Here is a 23,986-nt window from a genome sequence, read left to right as displayed (position 1 = left end):
TCAGTGTTTTTAGAGGTCAGAATTTAACTTTTTAATGAATACATGAGTGTGATGCGGGTATTCACCACACATTAGCCCTGGAGGGGTTAATATAGGCAAGAGATGCCAATTAACCATTGGCTGCACCCAAAGAGGAGCTAGGATGCGATGAGGCTTAACTGGGGATGAAGCTCTCCTGGACAGAAGCAGGTGGGGCTTCTGTAAAGCCAGGAAGCTGGCAACAGAGAGAGCCTACAGTCATGCTCCCTGGTACAAGGGAGCAGAGTAAGAGCCTGTACTAGGAGTGTGGGAAACAGTCCAGAGAAGGAGCACTAAGGGCTGAGAGAATAGACCTGAACTGCTGGTTCAAGGGCCCTTTGATTGGAACCCAGTGCAGAGGGCAGGCCCGGATTCCCCTACAAGCCACTGCGGGAGTGGCGCAGTTGGTGCAGTGGCTATGAGGACTGCCTGAGACTGTGTGGAGAGAGACTGGTGAGACCCTGCAAGGGGAGGATAATTGTGACTTGGCCGGAGGGCTTAGCAATGAAGGAGATGAACTGTAGCTCCTGACCAGTGAGAGAGGGGCCACAGAAGGAATGACTGTGGCAATAGGCTGAGCAACTGCCGGAAGGGGCATGAATGGTGGTGAGCTAATTCCCTAGATGAGCCACAAGGAGACGCCATCGAGCAACGAGTAGCAAGCACCCCATTACAATGAGTCATAATACTTAGGAATTTTATAGCACTTCCCATTAGAGCAGGAGTAGGCAACCTATGGCACGCGTGCCAAAGGCGGCACTTGAGCTGATTTTCAGTGGCACTCACACTGCCCAGGGCCTGGCCACCGGTTCGGGGGACTCTGCATTTTAATTTAATTTTAAATGAAGCTTCTTAAACATTTTGAAAACCTTATTTACTTTACATACAACAGTAGTTTAGTTATATATTATAGATTTATAGAAAGAGACCTTCTAAAAATGTTAAAATGTATTACTGGCATGCGTATTAGAGTGAATAAATAAAGACTCGGCACACCACTTCTGAAAGATTGCTGACCCCTGCTGTAGAGTGACCAGAGAGCGAGTGTGAAAAATTAGGACAGGGGTTGTGAGTAATAGATGCCTATATAAGACAACGCCCGGAATATTGGGATTGTCCCTATAAAATTGGAACATCTGGTCCCCCACTTCCCATGTAGGATTCTCAGATTCATAACGTTTTTGTGATGATGATAAGTAGTAATATGTTTTACTTAATGAAGTTAGGTGGCTTGCCGTAAGCCATACAGCAAGACAATGATTGAGAAGAGAACTCTGCTTTCCTGACTGACATTTCTGAGCTTTAACCACTGCACAAGACTGTCCCACATTCTGTATGGGTGTATGCTACATATCAATCTCTTGTGATTTTACTAACCTAAGCATATTGTACCTGTAGCTCTGTGTTTTGGGTTTTGTTTTTAAACTCCCATTTTGTGCCAGCATCACTGATCACTTCCCTGCAGCCCAGCTCATGCAGGATGCATTTTATCTGTGTTTTGCACCAGAATCTTCAGCAGGCTTCCTTGGACTGATTTCCTTCTCTCATATTCCTTTGGGGTTTCCACTATCTCAAATTCCTTAGCCTCTTTCACTCTTTCTGGTAGATCTCTTCTATTTTTGTGTGTTACTTATCTATTTCCATTATTATTCTAAATCAGGGGTTGGCAACCTTTAAGAAGTGGTGTGCCGAGTCTTCATTTATTCACTGTAATTTAAGGTTTCGTGTGCCAGTAATACATTTAAACTTTTTTAGAAGGTCTTTTTCTATAAGTCTATAGTATATAACTAAACTACTGTTGTATGTAAAGTAAATAAGGTTTTCAAAATGTTTAAGAAGCTTCATTTAAAATTAAATTAAACTGCAGAGCCCCCAGACCGGTGGCCAGGCCACAGAAAATCAGCTTGTGTGCCGCCTTCGGCACACGTGCCATAGGTTGCCTACCCCTGTTCTAAATACAAGTTCACTGGCACTTGACACATAGGTAATAGGGGAAAATGCAGAGTGCAAGTCCAGGAGGAGTTATTTTGGGGTGGGAATGTCAAATACGGAGGTATTTTAGCTATATATAATGAATTACACACAAAGTGGGATTTTACCAGGCATATTGCCAAGAAAGGGAAAGAATGAAATGTCTGAAATATTTGAAAGCTAGTTATCCCCCTCCCCCATTTACATTCATTCTTATGGGGAAATTGGATTCGGTTAACATCATTTTGCTTAAAGTCGCATTTTTCAGGAACATAACTACAACGTTAAGTGAGAAGTTACTGTATTGTTACCTAACCTAAATACTGTTTTTAATGTTAAGTGCAGACATTTACAAAGTTTATGATTTAACAGACTTTTCATGCCATTTAGCTATATGATTCTTACCCCTTTCTAAATTCAAGTTGATATCTTCACCAATTAAAAATAAGTTATTTACTTATTCCCATAATACAAGAACTAGGGGTCACCAAATGAAATTAATAGGCAGCAGGTTTAAAATAAATAAAAGGAAGTTCTTCTTCACGCAGCGCACAGTCAACTTGTGGAACTCCTTACCTGAGGAGGTTGTGAAGGCTAGGACTATAACAATGTTTAAAAGGGGACTGGATAAATTCATGGTGGCTAAGTCCATAAATGGCTATTAGCCAGGATGGGTAAGAATGGTGTCCCTAGCCTCTGTTCGTCAGAGGATGGAGATGGATGGCAGGAGAGAGATCACTTGATCATTGCCTGTTAGGTTCACTCCCTCAGGGGCACCTGGCATTGGCCACTGTCGGTAGACAGATACTGGGCTAGATGGACCTTTGGTCTGACCCGGTACGGCCTTTCTTATGTTCTTATGTTCTTTAAAAAATTGTTTTTAAAAAAATGTGTGGTAAAATAATAGATTTATCTTGAGGTTGACTGAGATTACATTGGGTTATTAATATACCCACTAAGGGAATTGTCATTTGCAGTAATTTTGGTAGATATGTAAAGTGTAACAGTTGCATGTTTTATTCAAAAGAATCTATCGACAAAGATAATCCTTTAAAAATAAACACCCACCAATAACACCAATAACCAGTAACACCCACCCATGCAGGTCACTTATGTGACTTACTGAAGGAAGCATGCTTCATAAACAATATGTTAGCAAAAAAAATGGATTTTCGACCAATGATTGAAGTATTAAAGATTTCCCTTTGCTTGTCTTTAAGTCTGCGCTGTTTGTGCGTGTGTGCATGTGTGGGGATTTTTTAAAACACCTCCAGTGTCTTTCCTGTCCTTCAATATATTCCTTGTTGTGTTTTCTCTATACACATTTTGTCTGGATGTGTTTTCAGATAGGCCTGGCCAAGTACTCTGAGGGAGCAAATAAGATGGAAGAGGGAGAGAAAAAATCGGTTTCTCTTCTAAGTAGATTCATTTTGTCGTCTTTGGCATGGAGGATTGGTTTTTGGTTATTATTTTATCATCTTCCTCCTGTGAACAGATTCAAAAAGGGAAACGTATCACTATCACTTTTTAATGGATTGGTAGTTGGTGTAATATACAAGGAGGAAAGGCTAGCAAGATTCTCTAAATTAAAGGGAAGATCTACCCAGCTGTGTTGAAAGAGCTGGACTTTAGGGGAAAAAAACTTTTTTGTTTGATTTTTTTAGTGTGCAATTTCTTTCTATGTAGCTCTCTGGAATAAACAGAAAAGTTCCAGCTTATTTGAGTCCTCTTAAGACTCCCGCATCCCCTTGCCCCCAATTTTTTTGTCATTAATGCTTTTAACTAGCCCAGACTATAATAAAAAAGGTTTCTATGCCTATCTTTTTTTAATTTGTACCTCTACAATTCTCCTTTTAGTGACTATTTCAATTTATTTAATCCTATTTCTCCTGTGTTTGTATAGACTAGAAACAAGTATTCCATTTAATCAATCTGTGTAATCTTTTTCTTCATACCCAGAGTTAAATTTAGCTTCAGTTTATTTACTTTTTTTGCATATTATGCTTTTGTATTGAAGCGTGTGCAGATTCAGTTTGGTCTTGTCCCCAGTGAGCAACATTTGTTGTAAAGGTCGGAGGAAAGTATGTTAGCAAATTATTTGGTAAAGTTTCTGTTTACTATCTCTGAAATTCAGGGTTTGATATAAATAATATTTCTTCAATTATACATTGTAAAAAGTTATTTAAATTGGATTAAAATTAGGCTCTATTCCTTACCATGATCATTTTATTTGATTTATTTTCTTTATCTTATTTAACAGTTGAAAATGCAATGGATTGTCTGCTAGAACTTTCCACAGCTGCTAATGGAGTAGCATCTTCAAAAGTCTCAGGTTTTGATTCAATAGCATCATCTCTATCTCTTGTTAACCAGCAAAGCTCTGTTGCAAATGAAATAGTGGGTGAAAGTTGTGCAAAAGAAGATATTGTGAACTTTAAAAAAGAATCAGAAAAGATCCCATCACCTGATATTCAGCTGACTGAAGAGCTAGATTCCTTGATACAAACTGCTTTTGAGAAATACAGTCTGAGAGACAAATTGTATGATTCCACAAATGACAAAATCACAGGAAAGCAGCCTGTGACACTGGACCAGAGTAATTCTAATGGCATTAATGAATTTCCTGAGAGTGAAAAATCCAGTTTAGGGTTTAATGTCCTGCTTTCTCTGCAGCAAGCAGAGACAGAGAATGAGATGTTAGAAAACTTCTCCTCTATGTTAATCTCAGAGGGTCACAAATCTTCATCAGCTGACATGGACATTTTTGCACAAGTGTCAGTAAGATCTAGTCTGCCAGAAATTAATACTGACAATGCTCCAGAAGTCATTAAACCAACAAACTCGGAAGTGGCTTGTAGAAATCTTGATCAATCACAGAATATTGTTTCAGACCATGTAAGTTTGAATGCTTCTGGTCATTTCTTCCAGGGACTTGGAGAAGCTGGTACAACAGCTAGTGGAAATTCCAGCTCAAAATGCCTTGAACAACAGGAAGGTGTAATGGCTGTGTGTAGTAGCCAAAAAAGCATTTATCTCCCTGAAGTGTTTGAATCTCTTGAAGGATCCAGTTTCAAATCGCCACAACTTGCAGATGTTCAGCAGGGATGGAATTTACATTTTTCTTCACCACCACAGCACCCTCCACAGCTTCCTTGGAATCCAATGGCTCCTGTGTTTTATCCATCAGGTGGAAGTCACAGCTTTGTAATTCCAGTAGCTATCAGTCCGGGACAATGGAGGCCTGCTTCAGACTACAGGACGCATGGCAAAGGAATGCCTTTTCCTCCTCCAGTGGTTTCACATGTCTGGGATAGCAAGGCGTCTCCGAAGGTATGGGGAAATCAAGATGGAATCCCAAAAATGAACCTCTCTCAAGTACACCAACCACCTATTTGTCCGGTGATGAGAAAAAAGACACATCTTGTAGGTCAAGTACTTGTTCTTCTCAGAGGGGTTCCAGGATCAGGAAAATCTTTTTTGGCAAGGTAGAATGTTTGTTTATATTGTGTGTTTATAAGAGAAATCACTTAACACAGTGGTCCCCAAACTAAGGTGTGTGGAGGAATGTTTGGTGGAAGCTTGATGGGGCCTAGGCCAGCCCTCACAGGGGGTGGGGAGGGAGCGCCACCCAGGTCCACTCTGGCCCCAGCCCGCAGGTCCGGCCTTGGTCATCAGCTGTAGCTCCCAGCTACGGACCTGCTCTCAGTTGCAGTCCCTGGCTTGCAGCCTTGACCGGGGCCCTGCACCCCAGCTGTGGCCCTGCTCCCAGCTGAGGCCACAGCTGCAGCACTGGTACCGCTCCTGACCATGGCCCCCAGCTCTGACTGTGGCCTGGCCCCATCTCCCAACCGTGGCTCCCAGAGTGGCATGGACAAAAAAGTTTGGGGTCTACTGACTTAACAGCATTATTGTAGGATTTATTAACAAGAGAAAGCAACAACAAAAAATAGTTTTCTGGTGTTTGCAAATGGCCTAATTTAAGCCCCAATTCATCATCATGTCCAAACTGTACTGAGACATCATGGACATCGATAATTGCAGGGAGCTGAGCCAGTTGCATCTTCCTGATCCTTGGCCAGCTGTTGCTGGTGGAGGTTAGAGCAATTGGGGGCCTACTTTCATATCTGGCACTGGTGCAAGCTCCATAATGGAGCTTATGCCAGCAGAAGATCAGGTAAATAGACCTCAGCTCCACCATGCTCCTCCTGTCCCTGGGGCAACTGTGACATGCCCCCACCTCCACATGGCATCAGGGATCGGTTTAGCTGGGAATATGTCAGGTCTGACAGGTTTACAATTGCTGACATTCCCCCTGGCAGAATTCTGCGTAAATCTCTGGCCTGTTTAAGTTCACTTTAAACCAAATAAGTAGTGTATAGTAAATTTGAGAATCCAGCCCTTTGTTTTCCGGGCAACTCCCAGAAAGCTTTTTGATAGTTAGACTTTTAATATACATCTAGTAATCAATTTCAGACTTCTGTAGAAATGTAATACTGCTAGTTATGCAAATAAAACTTTGTGTGGGACTGTTGATGCAGAAGCATATCATTATATACAGATGTTTATTTTTCTATTATTATTAGGTATTTTTTAAAATTATATTTTTCCCGTTGCATTTTTTCTGTCGTTAGTCTTTAATTTCTTTTCTCTTACTCTATAGTATGAATTCTTGAAGTGTCTTCCCCACTCTTCTTAGATATGTTTTTACTCCAAACTATTATCAATTTTTTTCAATTACTTTAACTGTTCCCTTCCTTTGAGGGTCCTGTCATCCTCAGCACAATATTCTCCTGCACAGAATACTTGGGATATGAGTTACATGCTCATTCTTCCAGCAGGGCATGGGGTTTCGCCCCTCCACTGCTGCCTAGACGAAATAGGGACATTCTCCAGGGTTTGCAGAGGTATAAGACCATCAACATGGAGGCTTTGTCCTTCTCCTACCCCCTCCTATTCTTCCCTCCAAAACCTCCCCTCTGCTCCTCAGCAGCAGGACCTGGAGGAGCCACATACCTAGGGCGTTTCCCAGCAGCTGCTTTCATAGGGACCAAATGCCTATAACCTCCCCATTAGAGGGTGACAGTTGTATTGTCACCTACCCTCTCCCTGGGGCTGAACCTTCCCTCAGATGCATTTGTTCCCTGTGTCCCTGGGAATGAATCAAGATGTGTGTGCAGGTAAACATGTCGTTGAGACGCATCTACTATTGGTTTGGATGGTGTCTGCCAGGTCGGTGGGTGTCCACCGGTGGATAAACCATGTATAGCACCCTGCACATGGCACAAGAAGACATTTTGGAAGCGCCTAAAGTACTCTCCCTTTTTCACAGAAAGTGCTACAGGATCTTTAATATCCATTAAGAGAACAGAAGACTTCAGTTTGAAAGGTCTTGTTCAAAAAATCTGCACAAAGTAGACTACATGAAACTTAATTTTTCTGCAATGGAAGAAAGTAGGGTTGAGGCAACCTTGATAGGAATGAAAACTGCTTTTTAGAACCTGAGGCTTAGATCACTTAGATCTCTGTTGTATATCTTATGTAAACCCAAAAGGAGTTAATATTTGGTTCACATATATTGTTGATAAAAGGGGACAAAAATTGGGAAAATGCATTGTTTTATCTTTGTGATATTTCACAGGACTTTGCTTGAGGATAACCCAAGTGGAATCATTCTTAGTACTGATGATTACTTTTACAAAAACGGACAATATCAGTATGATGCAAATTGCTTAGGAGAAGCACATGAGTGGAACAGGAAACAAGGTAAGAACTATATAGGGGATTAGCTCAGCTGCTTTGCGGATTGCTGAAAGCTATTATAAAAGCAGGCTTTCCTGTAATTGCACCACAGGATGAGCTTTAATCCCCTTTTAGAGGTATAAATTTTAAATAATATTGACAAAAATAGGATCCTAGACTCCAGAATGGCCTATCTAATGTGCTGTTTGCTAACAAATGTCCAATTCAGCACTGAAGGATTATTTTCTCCTGGAATTATATCAGGGTATATATGTTGCATTAGATTCTACTTATCGAGTGGTAATCTGTGCTAGCTCTCAGGAGGATTCCTTCCAAGATTAAGATCAATAATCATTATTTGCACTCCGATGCTATCCATGACAGTGGATGTGTTACACATATGGTACCTATCCAGATCTTTTCCCTGCCTTTGAACTAATGTTCCTTATAGAGCACTACATTATTGACAAAAGTTAGGAAACAACCAAAAATAGAGGAAACCAGTAAATAGCGATTTTCACCAACAAAAGATTTTTTTTTCTGTTTCTCCTCCTGAAACTCTGCACTAAGCTATTATTTTCAAGCTTTTATGTGCTAAATTTTAAATATGACATTTTTGCAGGTATGTTCTAAACCTATTCAAAAAATGGGTTTATAGGAAAAGTACACACTTGACAGCAGCTCTGGTTGGGCAGGCTACTTTAATACTGCCTTTTGTTATTTTTTTAAAGCAACTGATAAACATTTTATTATTGTGTAAAAAAAAAAAAAAAAACAAAAAAACTACACTTTTTTTTATTTTTCATATTTTATACAGTTTACAGAGTGGACTTATCTTAAGACTGTTATAAAGCCAAGAATTTTGTATGCAACAAAGAAGTCCACTTGAAGGTGATCATGTAGTTTTTAGTATAATTTACTGATTAGTCATATCGGTGTATTATACATCTGCATTTCCATTCCTTTATTATCATACATATATTATTTCAATGTGTAATACAATGTAATTGTAGTTTTTATGTTTGGAGGGTGGTGAATTTAAATAAAAAATGTGCTTGGGTGGCAGAGAGATCAGACTCCAAAAATAGTTATTTTGTCAACTGGGTAAACATGGTGTATTTTAAAAAAATTAAAATTAACATTAGATGTCGATTTTTATTATCAAGAAATTAACCATACCTTGCTCTTTTATACTTGTTTGTCTTTCAGCCAAAGAAGCATTTGAAAAGAGAATCTCTCCTATAATAATAGACAACACAAACATACAGGCATGGGAGATGAAGCCTTACGTTGCTTTGGTTAGTATGATGATTTGAGCAATGTGAAAAGAGATTGGTAACTAACCTGAGAATATTTTAAAGTGTGATTATGGGGCTCAGTCCAGCTTCTGTTTGCGTTCAACAAGAGTTGGATCAAGCTCACAATTAAAAAAAAATGTATAAAAACAGTACCTTATAATTAATTATTCTGCTTTGTGTAGGTCTGAGTGTTTTATCTGCTTATTTTACTGACATTCAAGTGTTTTGTACTGCAGAGCAAATATACATTTTGAAGAATAAGCTGGATTCTATTCTTCCTTATGCATAATCAATAACACTATTAGCTAGTTTTTCTTGCTGCTCATATTAGCTGAGTGCCAACAATGGGCTGGTAGTGCTGTACAGAAAGCCGAGAATACAGCTCCTGCCTCATTCTAAATTTGACATCAGTGACACAAGTACCAAATCACAGATGATGGCCTAACTTTCTTTTATTTGCTGGACTACTTTTGATAAGTTTCACATAAGAAGTGTGTCTTAAATACTGATTTGAAGATCAAATTGTCCTGTAGTGTGATATTTTATTTAGCTGAAATATTTGAAAATAAATATATTCTGCAACTGGAAATCCTACTAAAGTGTTTAAGTAGCAATATTACAGGGTTTTATTAGGATATAGGTGAGCCTACTTATTAAGCTTTTCATATCTTCTATAAGCAATTATGAAATACTGTTAGCTCAGTTGAAGGCAGGCTAGATGAATCAATTTATATTGATATATATGACTCATATTTAGTTAGTCAAAATAATGCTGCTGTAATGTTTGTTAGTGATACATTTTTCTTATAATGTCTTTTCTTCATCTTCTGGTCATTTAGCTCCCAATTCTGTGAGGCCCTTGGTGCCAGTAATGCCTAGTGGAATACATCCTCAGCTGGTATAAGTTGTCATAGCTCCATTGTGGAGCTTTGACAACATATGTCATCTGAGGATCTGTTCCACTGAGTTGAGGAATCTCGGCCCTTTGCAGCAATGGTATCTTAAGGCTTATCTGCACTTAAAATGCTGCAGCTGCACCACTGTAGCGCTTCAGTGTAGACACCACCTATACTGACGGGAGGGATACTCCTATTGGTGTGGGTAATCGATTTTCCTGAGAGGCGTAGCTAGATTCACGGAAGAATTCTTCCGTTGACCTAGCGCTGTTTACGCGGACACTTAGGTCGGCTTAACTATTCTGGTTAGAGCTGTGGATTTTTCCTGAGCTGCGTAATTATGTTGACCTAATTTGCTAGTGTAGACCAGGCCTTAGGAATGGCAGAAATTCACAGTACTCTTCTGGTCCTTCTATATTTGGAGCCCAATTCTGAATACTTATGTCAATAATTTCAAACTGGTATGCATTTTTAGGCTTTTAACAAAAAGTGGTCTTTTTTTTTTTTTAAAAGGGTGCTATGCATGGGAACACGCTGTGACGGGTTGGGTCACAGAAACTTCCTCAAGACTGTCAGTAGATGTGTTGGGATACCACTGAGAACAAACCCCCCTGCCAGAAGAGGCTTCCCTCCACTCCTGTCTTGCTGAGTTAGACACTTCAGTCAGCTTCTTAGTTAGTAGGGACTTTCCCAGCACCCAGTATTCAGTCTTTCTGGGAGCCTAAACCCTGAATAAATCCGTTTTACTCTGTATAAAGCTTATACAGGGTAAACTGATAAATTGTCCGCCCTCTATAACACTGATAGAGAGATATGCACAACTGTTTGCTCCCCCAGGTATTAATTACTTACTCTGGGTTAATTAATAAGCAATACGTATAAAAAGTAGGATTTAAGTAGTTCCAAGTTATAACAGACAGAACAAAGTAAATCACCATGCAAAATAAAACACAACATGCAAGTCTAAGCCTAATACAGTAGGAAACTGAATATAGGTAAATCTCACCCTCAGAGATGTTCCAATGAGCTTCTTTCACAGACTAGACTCCTTCCTAGTCTGGGTCCTTTTCAGACCAACGTTGTCACTTATGGCCTAGGTCCAGCAATCACTCACACCCCTGTAGTTACAATCCTTTGTTCCAGTTTCTTTCAGGCAGTTTCTTTCAGGCATCTCTTTGGGGTGGAGAGGCCAACTCTTGAGACAGCTGAAGACCAAATGGAGAGGCTTTCAGGGCCTTTTATGTTCTCTCTTGTGGGTGGAAACCCCTTTGTTCTTCTGTTCAAAATCACAGCAACAAGATGGAGTTTTTAGCCACCTGGGCAAGTCACATGTCCATGAATGTCCAAAGCCAGTTCCCAGGAAAGCTCAGATGTGGATTGGCGTCTCCCAAAGTCCATTGTCAGTTAAGTGTTTCTTGATTGGGCACTTACTCAGAATAGTCCTTTCTCGAGAAGCTGACCAAATGCTTCACTGATGCTACTTAGAATCAAACACATTGAGATACAAGTACATAGCTTTTATGCATAACTTCAAATACAAAAATGATACACACATACAGACAGCATAATCATAACCAGCAAATTACAACCTTTCTATAGACACCTTACTTGACCTCCCTTGTACAGGATTTAGTGCAACTATAGGACCTTCGTTGCAACAGTGATCTATACGGTCACAGTTTATGTCAATAACATCACACACACATTTTACTACTTAGATTTTACTTAGTTTTTGAAGTAATTTAACTTACTGAAACATTTTACAGGATCCAGTACTAGAGCTGGTCAGGAATTTTCCAACCGAACATTTTCTGGGGAGGTTTCTCAGATCCAGCATAGATATTCTGATTAAAACTTTCTTATTTTCCATTGTTCCATTCATCACAATGTTTGTAAGATACTTTATATTTAAAAGGTACTTTCAAATCCTTATATTAAGGAATCTCACTTATGCTTGTTAAAAAGAATACCAAGGAGTGGAAATGGTCTCTTTGTTTGGAACTCCCACTTGTGATATGGCATTGAAGCCTAGTTTTAAAAGTCATCCATGTCAGTATTGCGAACAAACCAAACCAGACCCTCAAATTAGAACTAATTGTCAGCTTTGTTGGCAGCCTCAGCCAAGAGACTGAGAGTTGAATTGGGATGAGGATTAATCTACTTTCTTATTCCTAGAGGTTTTCATCCTAGTCTGGGTTTAGGCACATCAGTGGCCTTTTCTGTATTCTAACTGGTTTTATTGATAAATAGAGGACTTAAGCAAGTCTTGTCTTAACTGTCAGGTTGGTACTTTTCAGCACAGTAAATTAACTTAAAAAATAAAAAATAGGTCTCTTCGGGATTTCATAAATGTCCTTGTAGATATAAAAGCACTTCTTTGCTCAAATGAGATGAACACAGGATTGAAGTGGTTAGTAAAAACATTCTACCTTTGCTGCATAGAATCATAGAAATGTAGAGATGGAAGGGACCTCGAGAGGTCATCAAGTCCAGCCCTCAGCATGTGTGATGGACAGGTGAAAGGTGGGACTTGTTTTAGATTCTTTTTATGAATGGGGTCTAATTTTATACCTGGTCATAGCTACAATGTTAATTGTGGAAGATTTTAAAAAGGTACTTTTGAGTGCCGTCAGTTCATGGCTATCTTCTTGGTAGTGTTGCATACTGCATGAAAGTACAAGGAAAATACTTCAAGTTCTGTTTCCAGGAAAGTGCTTTGATATATCTCCAGGACAATAGGAATGGTCCTGAAGATAAGAATGGGTGACAGTCACCTCCCAAGTGATTTCTCTTGGCTAGATTTAAAGCAGATTTGTTTTTTGCCTTGAGAAAATACCACATAGTATAGTAGAAAGAGAAAGAGCTCCATGCTTGCAGCTAACTGAAATAAGAAAAAGTTGAAAAAAGGGAAAGAGATGGTTCTTAAAATAGTGAGATTTTTCAGAATGTTGCTTGGACAAAACTAAATTAGCTCTGTCATGTAGACACTGTGGTTGAGATGTGAGATACATTTCATTAATTTTAAAGGAAGATACTATATCTAAGTAACCTAGACTGCTTTGAAAAATCCCTATCTGTGTAACCATAAATGAAGCCTGGTACATGGTTAGTGTATTTTTGGAATGTTTAGCTTGTTTTGTAAGTTGGGAACCTGATATGTGTCTGTTTTATACATTGTGTGCTCTTTCATGGAAATATGACATCACTGATGTATTTTGTATTCTATTTGTATTTTTATTCAGTCTCAGCAGTACAAATACAAAGTAATGTTCCGAGAGCCTGATACTTGGTGGAAGTTTAAACCAAAAGAGCTTGAAAGGTAAAATACTGTAGAAGACATTGAAGTAAGCTGCTTCACCTTTCATTTATCCTCTTTAAAATAACTTTTTTTTACCTTGACAATGGCCATTGAGGCTCCAAAACATCAGTAAGCCCCTTGTTAACAATTGAACAAACACCTGACTAACTTTTTATTTTAACTATTCTGCTTACAACTTTATGTAGAGTTTGAGAAATTCCTTTCATCGTTTTGTTTTTGTATCCAGTTTCAAAAGAAATTAGCTAGCAGCCAGAAAGGCACCTTTGTCATTTATATGGCACTTTAAATCTTCAGAAAGCTGTGCAAATGTATATTCATCGCTAAAATATCCCTTGGAAATCCAGGCACAATGATAGATCCAATAGGACCCCTGGAAAGCATCCAGGGTTTATCTTGTCATACTGGGTCTGTCCTTGCATTGAGATGATCTGTTCCGCTGTTAGCCTTCCTGATTCCAAGTGTCCCTCCTACCTTATGCACTAGAGTAGCAGTCATGTCCTGATGTGAGCAGAACAAGCTCCTGGGGACAAGCTCTGCTGAACCACCAGTGGAAGCTTGGTTATACCTTTTCCTAGGCGTTACCATCTGGGTTGAACACATAGCTGATGCAGCTCTCAGATGGTGGGTGCTTATTGGGATCCTTCTAGAGCAGCTGTGAGTTACTTTCCTTCCATGGAGTGGTGGGTACCATCATTTCTTGCTGCTAGGGCTTACTTGGGGTTTTCTCTCCTCCCCTCAACACCAGTTCCCCTCTGCTTGCCACGCTGGCCAGGATTTACATACTCTAGGTCAGGCCACTGCCAAGCAAATTGCTTTCTGAGATGTAACAAAGTCAGTGCAAATCCTCCTCAGAGGGATAAGATATACTGACAAACGGCTAGAAGCAGGGAGATCAGAGTAGGCAAATATGTTCTCTTCCCACTCTGAGAAGTTCTCAACTGAGTATAGCCTACAGGAGGAGGACTCCTGTAGGCAAAATCTCCTTTATGCAGTTTGGCTCCCTGCCTCCTAACAGAAGGTGAAACACCAAGCATCTGGTTTACAATATCCCAGAAAGCCATTTAAGAAAAATATATTTTAGCCTAATTCTTAGGTTTAATATTAAGCAAAACTAGAAATATAACAGCATAAAGAGAAATCATTCCATCTTTCAGTCTGTTTTGTTTGATTGTTTAAAATCTGGAATGTTACTTTTCATGTTTTAATCTCTAGGCGAAACATTCATGGTGTATCTAAAGAAAAGATCAAAAGAATGTTGGAGCGATATGAACGTTGCCTTACTGTTAACTCAGTCTTGAATTCTACTGTCCCTAACAAATCAGAAAATGCTGATTGGAATGAAGATTCTTGTCACGGGGAAGGTTATGGGTAAGACTTACTTTCTCTATATTCCTAAATAAAAAAACTTTGTTACATTAATTCCAATCTTAACTTTAAAAAAAACAAAAAAAAAACAGTGGAGGCTGGCTAACTCCTCCTAACCCAGAACTGTTCAAACGCCCCCCCCCCCCCCAAATTAACAAAAATTCAGCATTTTTTATTTTTACAAGGTTAAGAATTTTAGAAGTGAACAGTTAAGGGAATCAGCCATTTCTATATGATACGCTATTAGTTCACTAGATTATTGCTGTCCACCAACCTTAACTTTTTCTTCTTGTTTTCTTCTGTACTGGAAATGTACACCCAGTAGCATAGTATAGATTTTTATATACTAGCAATTAAATGTGTAATAAAGTTTTTAAAAGGAGTATAGTTCTATATATATATGTAAACACCCTAGGTCTGCATTTTGTACTTATAGAGTGGGGTGTTGGTGGAGTAGATTATTTTTATGATTAGGATTGGAGTGATTGATCTGTTTGGTATTATGGAATATATTTATTATATGGAGGCTTATGTGAGTGTATGTAGACTGAGAGTACATTTCCAACCATATTTTGTAAGCAACTAGCATCTGTGGTCTTCTGTAGTGGATAATGTAGAATGTGTTTATAGTATCTTGGAAATGGATCCCTTAAATAGAATAATAGAACTGTAGTGTTGAAAGGGTCTTTGACAGGTCATCTACTCCAGCCCCCTGTGCTGAGGTAGGACAAAGTAAACGTAGACCATCCCTGACAGGTGTTTGTCCAACCTCTTCTTAAAAACCTCCAATGATGGGAAATCCACAACCTCCCTTGGAAGCCTATTCCAGATCTTAACTACTCTTCTAGTTAGGAAGTTTTCCCTAATATTTAACCTGAATCTGCCTTGCGGCAGATTAAGCCTATTACTTCCTGTCCTACCTTCAGTGGACATAGAGAACAATTGATCATTGTTCTCTTTGTAACAGACCGTAACACATTGGAAGACTGTTATAAGAAGTTTGTGGGGAAGTGGGGTTGGCTTGTTAGTTTTTTTTTTCTTTTAAGTTTTCTTTAAACGTCTTCTGTTTAATTGTTTGTCTTACAGGCAAAAAGAGGTACATGCATATGTGAAAGAAGGGAGACTTTTTGCTTCAGCTTCGAAGCCTCCCGAATTAGCTGAAGAGGAGAAACATGCATCTGCTACATCTTCAGCAGTAGAAAATAATTTAGCAGATAATTTTTTTCAAAAAGAAGAGGAGGAAATTGAAAATAATTTAAGAGAACAAGTTTCTGAGAATAGCATTATTCAAGGTGGTGTGGATATCAGTTTATCAGATTATGAAGAAAAAGAAGTGCCTTTGGGGAAAAAAGCTGTAAAGAGAGAAGTAGTACATAGAATTACTGAAACAGAAACTAGTAAAACTAATGAGGTGAAATCTGTAGAAACCACACACTTGCATATCTGTTCTTGTGAACGTATTCAAGAACATAGTGACAAGATTCTGAAAGTTCAAACTGAAAAAGATCAGTACAATGAAATTGAAGTAGAACCAGTAGTAACACATGAAAAGAACATTATGAAACAAAATGGTTCATCTTTGGATATATCAGTGAGGCCAGAATTATTAAACTTTCTGGGTGACTGGCCTGTAGAACAAACAATCAGGCAGAGAACCAAAAGGACTAGAAGAATAGAAGAATTTTCTATGAAGCGTGATAAAGAGGATAAAGCAACCAGCCAGCATCTTCTTGATTCCCACAAGTCACAAGTGGACCTGGCAGATATTCAGCAGGAAGTACTACCTGGTGAAAAAAGACAAGGGGAGGAAAATTTAGTCTCTGACTCTTTCTGTGTTCTTGGCGCAGATAAAATAACCCCAGAATTGCAAATGATGGGAGACTGGCCTGCTATGAGCTCTTTACAGCAGAGGCAACATAGATCAAGGAGAATATCAAAGAGAAGTCTAAGTGAATCTGATGAAGCTGGAAATAATAAAAGTGATATACACAAAAATGTTCTTGACACAGTGGATATGCTTCATGGAACATCTGTGAGCACTGAAGAGCTACAGGACACAGCGACATCAAATTTTCAAGAACCTGAAAGAGTAGCTAGTGAAAATATCAGTGAGAAAAAGCCCCAACAAAATAAAAGAACACGGAAGCATCATAAATTAGCCCTCACGTTTACCAACAGCAGTGTAGCCCTCTCCAAACCAGAAGAAGAGTTGTCAACGCTTAATTTGCTGGAAGAGAAACCTGAAAAACACATTTGTAAACAACCAAGCAGGTATTCACAGACTGAGCCACAGGATTTCGCACTCTTATGGAGATTAGAAAAGAAAATTATTATTTCTGAGAATATTATTTCCGAAAATACCAAAGTATTACATGGCAGATTAGAAGCATTCAGACCAAAAGACATGGATGCTGCTTCAAGTTCTCAAGAAAAAATACCCTATAGAGTTATGTATGATAAAAGCACACATGTGGAAGAAAGTGAACTTATCAGTATTGATGAATCTGAAAATCTGAATGTTCTTTGTAAGCTGTTTGGGTCCTTTTCATTTGATGCATTGAAAGACTTGTATGAAAGATGTAACAAGGACATTGTCTGGGCCACAGGCCTGCTATTGGATTCTGATGAAAAATTGTGTAAAGGTGAAGACATTGAATGCTTGCAGGCAGCAGGAACTGAGCCAGCTACCATAGACCTTGAATTCAAGGCAAATACAAACTATGGAGAGAATCTTAAAAATTCTGAACAAACCAGCCAAATAATTGGGACTGATGGTATTACTCAACTTTCAGAAAACAATTTATCACTGTGTTATGCAGAGAGTGAAACTGCAGACATACTTGAAACAGATGCTAAAATATCTGACTCACTAACAAGACTTCCACTGAGTGCTTCAGTAAAACTCAAAAATACCAAGGGCATTGCTCCCAGAACTCAGGCAGAAGATTCAGGAACAGATATCATCGAGCAGTCTGTTTCAGAGAGACAGAAAATAAACTTAAAGGCGATGAGCCTTGTTAATGAAACAGAAGAAAAACCAGTGGTGCCACAGCTTGATGTGGGCTTATGTTTACCTGTGAATTTACATAAGGTGTTTAACACTGTTCCAACCATTTTGAAATCCAAATTAAATAAGGAGATAGACAATAAACTTTCAGAAACATATCTAGAGAGTTCCAAAGTAAATAATATGATTCCTCCGTTACTGCAAATGGATCAAGCACCTTTGAAGAACTGTGCAAGTGATATAGAAGAACTGGAAACCTACAAAGAAACTCAGGGGAATGATATATCATCAATTGGAGGTGATAGGGAAGAAAGCAAACCTTCTAATATGGATGAAGATACAACCAAGATATTGAACCCTGCTTCAGTATCCTCGGGATCGATGAATATAAATTGCCTAGAATTGGCATTACCTCCTGAACTAGCCCTTCAACTGAAAGAAATATTTGGGCCAGTTGGCATTGACTCAGGTAAGGACATGAAAAATAATTAATACAAATATATATGTAATGTAGTTCTTTTTTTAAAAAAAGCCATTTTAATTTATTTATTATGCTTACTTTGAATTCCTCATGATATTGTGGTGCTATTCAAAGGCTCTTGTTCATTTAAAAATTGAACTGACCCAGAATGTTACATAAAATATAGCAGCAAAGATGGCTATAATTTCTTTTCAATTTTTTTGTCTCTGCCCACAAATACATTTGAAGAGTATTGCAAGAAAATATTTCGACTTGTCTGGCTTGGAGCAGAACCTACTTTCCGTCTCCCAAGGGTGGAGAGGTAGATAATGATGAAGAAAAATTTTGATTGGTTGGGAGAAGGGAGAGAGAGAGAGAGAGAGAACCTTTGATGGGACAAGTAAATGGGGAAGGGAGATACCAGATCAGAAATGAAATAATGTTTGAGAGAGAGAGAGACTAATATGAAACATTTTTTAAAATGAAAAATTAGTCTGAGAGAAAACGCATTGAAAACTACCTGAAAACACATCAAGATATAGAATTAAAAGGAGAGAGATCAAGAGAAAATGGAAAGAAAAAACAAAATAATCATCAAACACACAAAGTCCACTGGGGACTGTTATGCCAGCCAGGCATTGTTTGGTGAAGTTCCCAGATCTGGCTCAGTCCTGCAAATCACAAATCTGTAGGGTGGCCCCACAGGCAGTTCCAGATGGGGTCAGGGCCTTCATGGGATGATGGAGAGTTTGAGAACATGTATCTAGCCTGGCAACATGGCTGAAGAGCATGCAGCACCACTTTTGAATGTGAGGGATTGAAGAAAGGCCAGATCTTTATGAGATTGTGGCATCTGGCACAATATCAAACCATTTTTATGCTCAAGATTTGATGCTGACTGTGCCTATGGAATGCCTCTAGCCACTCCAAGTCTGCCTGTAAGAGAGTCCAGGTTTCTGACCCATATAGTAATACAGGTAGTACACAGGTTTGATTGATCTTGAACTTTGTTTGAAAAAACAAAAGGAGGTTTAGTAATCTTTGAAATTATTTTTCATAATGTTTACTTGATATAACATGTTGAATCTATAATTTATTGATGGGTTTGGCTGTGAGCAAAAAAAAAAAAGAGACCTGTTCTTGGGTTGGGGTAAAAAGGGGGAGCGGAGTGTTACTATTTCTCAAAACTGTCCCCCTTTCTTTGCATGCTCTAAATCACTCTCCTTTTCTTTTTGAGAAACTGACAGGTGTAATAGTATCAGATAGGTGTGCTGGGGAAAGATTACATTATGCTGCTACCATGGTCACTCTTGCTGTCTGACTAGTGTAGAAAAGGATTCTTGGCTTTTATGCTTCCTAGGGAGGATGCTTCTCTAAATTGGGTATGGTGCAGGGAACAGTGAAGACACTAATGCCTGATGTATTCTTCAGGGATGATTATCCATGGAGAGAGATTAAATTAGGGAAAAATGCAGCATCACAATTGGTCACAAGATTCAGAGTTAACTGCAAAGATGTTAAATGCAAGGATGGACATATAAAAGAAGAATATGCATTAAAAATTATAAGGGCATAAAAAAGCCAGTCATTCCAATAGTCAGGTTTAAACAAGATGCAGTTAATATTAACTTGTCCTCTCCTGCTCCTTCCGGATTGTGTTGGTTTATGAATCCTGTTGGGTGAGGGCTCAGAAACCAGTGTCTTTATTTAATTTGGAAGTCACTGCAGTTTTCAGGCAGGACATTTTTATGTAAAATTCCCTAAATGCAAAATAATTAGTGGTAAGCCACAGTGCTATACTTGATGGGACTAATTTTTGTACAGTGCTTTAATGAGTATATTTTCTTTCTTCCATAAGGATCACTAACTGTTGAGGATTATGTGGTTCATATAGATCTGAATCTGGCCAAAGTGATTCATGAGAAATGGAAAGAATCTATTATGGTTGGTAGGCTTCTTTCTTTTAAGAAGTTACACTTGGGCTTTGTCAATCTATTTGTTTCTCTTTCTGCATTTGTCTAAATATTTATATGAGGTATTTTATATATTTACTGTAACAGAGAATATTAGCTATACTGTGTAAAATACATAGGGTAAGTGGACATGTAGCATAGAGGAAATCATTATTTTAGTTATATAGTGTCGCCTGCCCCTGCAAATAAATAAAACCCAAAGGCAGTATAATACCAATCTCTTAAAATACAAATGTAAAAAACAAACTATGGAGTATAATTTCAAAATGGGCATCAGTGCCCCACTCTCATGCTTCTAAAATACATTTTTAGAGGGAAGGGGAGGAAGAGGAAATCATTGACATTTTTCAGCTTTTGGGAGGGATAAGATGAAGAGGATTTCAGGGAAGAATAAATTTCACACCGTAAGGCATACCATAGCAAAAATTAGATTCATTATGGGGAAAAAAGATTATAACATACACATTTTCACAAAAAGATCAATTAATGTCCAATCTGTTGTTATGTATTGCCCATTGTTTAAACATGAATTTTAAAACCATCCACCAACAATGACATTTGTCCTTAAAACGCCTTGATTTTATTCTTTAAGAGGACGTCTCAGTGCACATTACCTATTATGTACAGAAAACAAATATATTTATATTAACTAATTGAGAAAGGTTCTCTTAGATTCTCATGTCATCATAAATTCAGCCAGAGTAAGAAGAAAAAGTGCTTCAGACTGCATCTTATTTTTTGGTACAATCTTCTCTTGGTTTGTCTAATCTTTAATTTAATTATAAGTTCTGATTTGATATCTTAGCACTACTTTGATCTGTCACTTGAAAAATAGTATTATTTTCAAAACTTTACTTCTTAATGTATTTTTATCTTAGATATATACACATTTTTTTCAGATAAAAAGTTTAAAAATTTAATTTAATTTGAAACCTGTTTACCTGAAAAGTAACATTTGTAGAGTTAATATTAGGGGGAAAGCTATATCTATGGTTCACCGATGTGATTTTTTTTTAATATTTGTATTTAGAAGAGACAAAGGATGGAAGATGAATATTATAAACTGCTTATGCAAGGTACAGTATACTGTTCACTTAAATTACTGTAATAATGCTCAGTTCTTGAAAACTAAAACTAGTAAGGTTAAATTGCGAATTGTTGAAAATCGACTGCTTCATTTGTTAAGCTCAGCTTGCATTTAGTGGACTTGATATGGTACTCACCATTATCTTACAACCGTAGCAGTAGTAGTAAAAATAAACAAACCACTGACTTTAACAATAGCATTAAAGCACTCTATGAGGATTGGCTTTTCTCATGTCTACCTGGGATAAAAATGCATAGGGTGAGATTGTGACTGAGTCTGTATGGATGTTCAAAGGCCTGATACAATCTCCATGGGTAAAAGAGACACTGATCCAGGCTAGTGCTACAAGTGGGGCTACCCTTCTGCAAGAAGAAAGGGGGAGGGGCCATGGCCTTAGTGAGCATCCCATCCTTTCACCTTGGTCACCAGAACTGGCCCAGCATGGGGGTAATGCATGTGACCCTCTTTCAGATGGTGATGGATCTGCTAATCAAGCATTCAGTCCCTCAGCTCCCCATGAGGAATCCTTCCTCTGCAGCAAACACCTACGACCTGGGCTGTGACTTCAAGCCACAATCTGGTCCTTAGACTCAAAGTTTTTGCCTAATAGCTAAACTGTGCCATTAACATCGCAAGAGAGACATATGACCAAATAGTTAAATATCTGTTCATAAGTTGTGGATGCAAAATATAATATACACACAAAAAGGTAACTGTGAGTATAAAAAAATCCCACACATGGTCATGTGCAGTTATCTATTTGCAAGTGTAAGTTAGGTTCCAGCATTTAAAAATTCCATCTGGATTGTTCCTTTTTTACTAGTTAGAAGAAAAATGAAGCTTAATAGACTTTGGTGGGGAGAGGGTGAGGAGGAAAATGTAGGCAATGTGATGTTATTTTTGCTAAAAATATAAGTTGCTTGAATAAAATTATATTATTCATAAATAAATTAATGAAAATGTAGTAAGGTGAAATGTATTTTAATTACGTTGGGCTTTGCTTTAATTAAATACATTGGCTTTTTCATTTTGTCACCTTGAGATTTTTGTTGCTTTTGTACTGTTTGACCAATTAGATCTGGATGACTCCAATACAATCTTATCTCAGAGCACAGACAGTATACTGCAGAGAAAGAAAATGGCCTGTCCCTCTCGATCATCAACAGAGACACACAGTGAAAATCTAGCAACATCAGAAATTTTCACTTTTATGGATCACTGGAATGCACAGATGCAAAGAGTATCACTCAGAGAAATAATGTCTGAAGAAATAGCCTTACAGGAGAAACAGGACCTGGTATTAATATTGCCACTTTTTATGATGTCTAAGTTGTATCACACTGATTCTTCCCCCCTCCCCCCCCCCAACAGTTTGGTATGATTAGAAGCCATATTTTGCTTCTATAGTTGCCTGTCTTTGTACAGGCTGACTAGTGTTGAGTTTCTGAGATAAATGTTAACTAATTTTATTAATTGTTTTTTGATAGCTAGAGTTTACTTAAGGTGCTAGATAAAAGCCAGTTGATGTTTCTGTTTAAAATAAATCTGTCATTTGAAAGTTTAATATCTTAATTGTTTCACAAACAGATCATGCTATATCTCGGTGTACAGGTTAGCATTTGCATTTGGTTGAGCTGCATTTTTGGTTGTTTACTTTTAAAAATGTATTTATCAAATTGGCTTCATGCATTCTTTGTGAGACAGCCATGCAAAAATTTGTAATTAGCACCATGCCATGCTTGTTCAAAAAGAGACGTAATTGCTTGTGATACTTTTAAAAAGAACCCACAACATTCCAGAGAGCTGACACATTTAAAGGGTATTTAAGATGTAATTCTCTCTCAATTTGGGCACACACTTATTATTCCCTAAAGTTTTTTTTCTTTTCCATTTTCTTAGTTTCCATTTAGTTTTCCCCTGTTTTCAATTTGAAGCTTGTAATGATCTAGCTAACTGCACTATTCTCCTTCAATGGATGGAATGACAGATTAGTGCAGTTATGTCTTTCTTTGTTATTCTGTTGCCCTGTAAGTAGTTGTCCTAAAAATAGAATGTCCCTATTTCTGTTGACATTGAAGTTCAAATAGTATAAGCCTGTATTTCTGAAGCAGAGTGTTGTGGGTTCTTTTCCTTATGCTTATATGTGGCTTACTGATAATTATGGTGTCCACAGATTGATTTAAGCTTGGTGTAATCTGGCTCAATTTTGTTTTGATCACTTTTTTTATGAGAATACTGGAATTGTCAGCTTTATTTATTTCAGTTTTATAATTAAGGACCTGTCATGTCATGTCCTCTAGGTCAGTGTTTCTCAACCTTTTTTATACCAGGGACTGAGTTGCTGCCTTCCCAAACTATGGCAGGGAGATCTGAGGGACTGGTGCTGGTCCATGGACCAATCACTGAGAGACACTGCTTAGGTGACTTCTGAAATTTGAATGCAGAATACATCGAAACAACCCATACCTGCCTCAAAACAAAACCAATATTTCCCATCATCAATAAAACAACCATAACTCAACCCCAAACACTCAGTATGCTCCTTGCCCAATTGCCTGGGGGAAAAATGATGAACTTTGCAGCATGCCTGGAATGTTCAGGAATCTGGACATTTATAGACTAGCAGGGTAGCAATTCCAAAATTTAAGGCCCCCTTGAAAAACACCTTGCCATCTGCCTTCTCTCAGTTTAAATTGAGAGAACGCTAGCTTAGTCACTTCCAATGATTGCAGACTGTGGCAGTACAGTATCACACAGCATGATATGCCCATCCCAGCTTTCTGTGCACCAGATGAGTGTGTGTAGCTGATGCTTATATGTAATTAAAATCTTTAGCATGATAGGTGCCTAGAT

At 38.2% G+C, this 23,986-nt stretch overlaps 1 protein-coding gene across 9 annotated transcripts in view; it reads left to right on the top strand.

The window, feature by feature from the left end:
• Positions 1 to 23,986, top strand: part of N4BP2 (NEDD4 binding protein 2) — a 66,611-nt gene that overhangs the window by 23,046 nt on the left and 19,579 nt on the right. For 8 of the 9 annotated variants that reach the window (XM_039540163.1, XM_039540158.1, XM_039540159.1 and 5 more), the window contains 9 exons: positions 4,250 to 5,474; positions 7,628 to 7,752; positions 8,938 to 9,026; positions 13,165 to 13,241; positions 14,454 to 14,609; positions 15,693 to 18,082; positions 19,932 to 20,017; positions 21,077 to 21,122; positions 22,210 to 22,430. In XM_039540163.1, the coding sequence (XP_039396097.1) occupies positions 4,250 to 5,474; positions 7,628 to 7,752; positions 8,938 to 9,026; positions 13,165 to 13,241; positions 14,454 to 14,609; positions 15,693 to 18,082; positions 19,932 to 20,017; positions 21,077 to 21,122; positions 22,210 to 22,430 (4,415 nt within the window). Of the gene's footprint in view, positions 1 to 4,249; positions 5,475 to 7,627; positions 7,753 to 8,545; positions 8,620 to 8,937; positions 9,027 to 13,164; positions 13,242 to 14,453; positions 14,610 to 15,692; positions 18,083 to 19,931; positions 20,018 to 21,076; positions 21,123 to 22,209; positions 22,431 to 23,986 lie in introns of those variants that run through there. The other variant, XM_039540167.1, reaches the window with a different exon arrangement.

Source organism: Mauremys reevesii, linkage group 5 (assembly GCF_016161935.1).
Source record: "Mauremys reevesii isolate NIE-2019 linkage group 5, ASM1616193v1, whole genome shotgun sequence".
Taxonomy (NCBI): Eukaryota; Metazoa; Chordata; order Testudines; family Geoemydidae; genus Mauremys; species Mauremys reevesii.
Note: the sequence above shows the minus strand (reverse complement) of the source record. Positions and strands in the feature narration are given on the sequence as shown.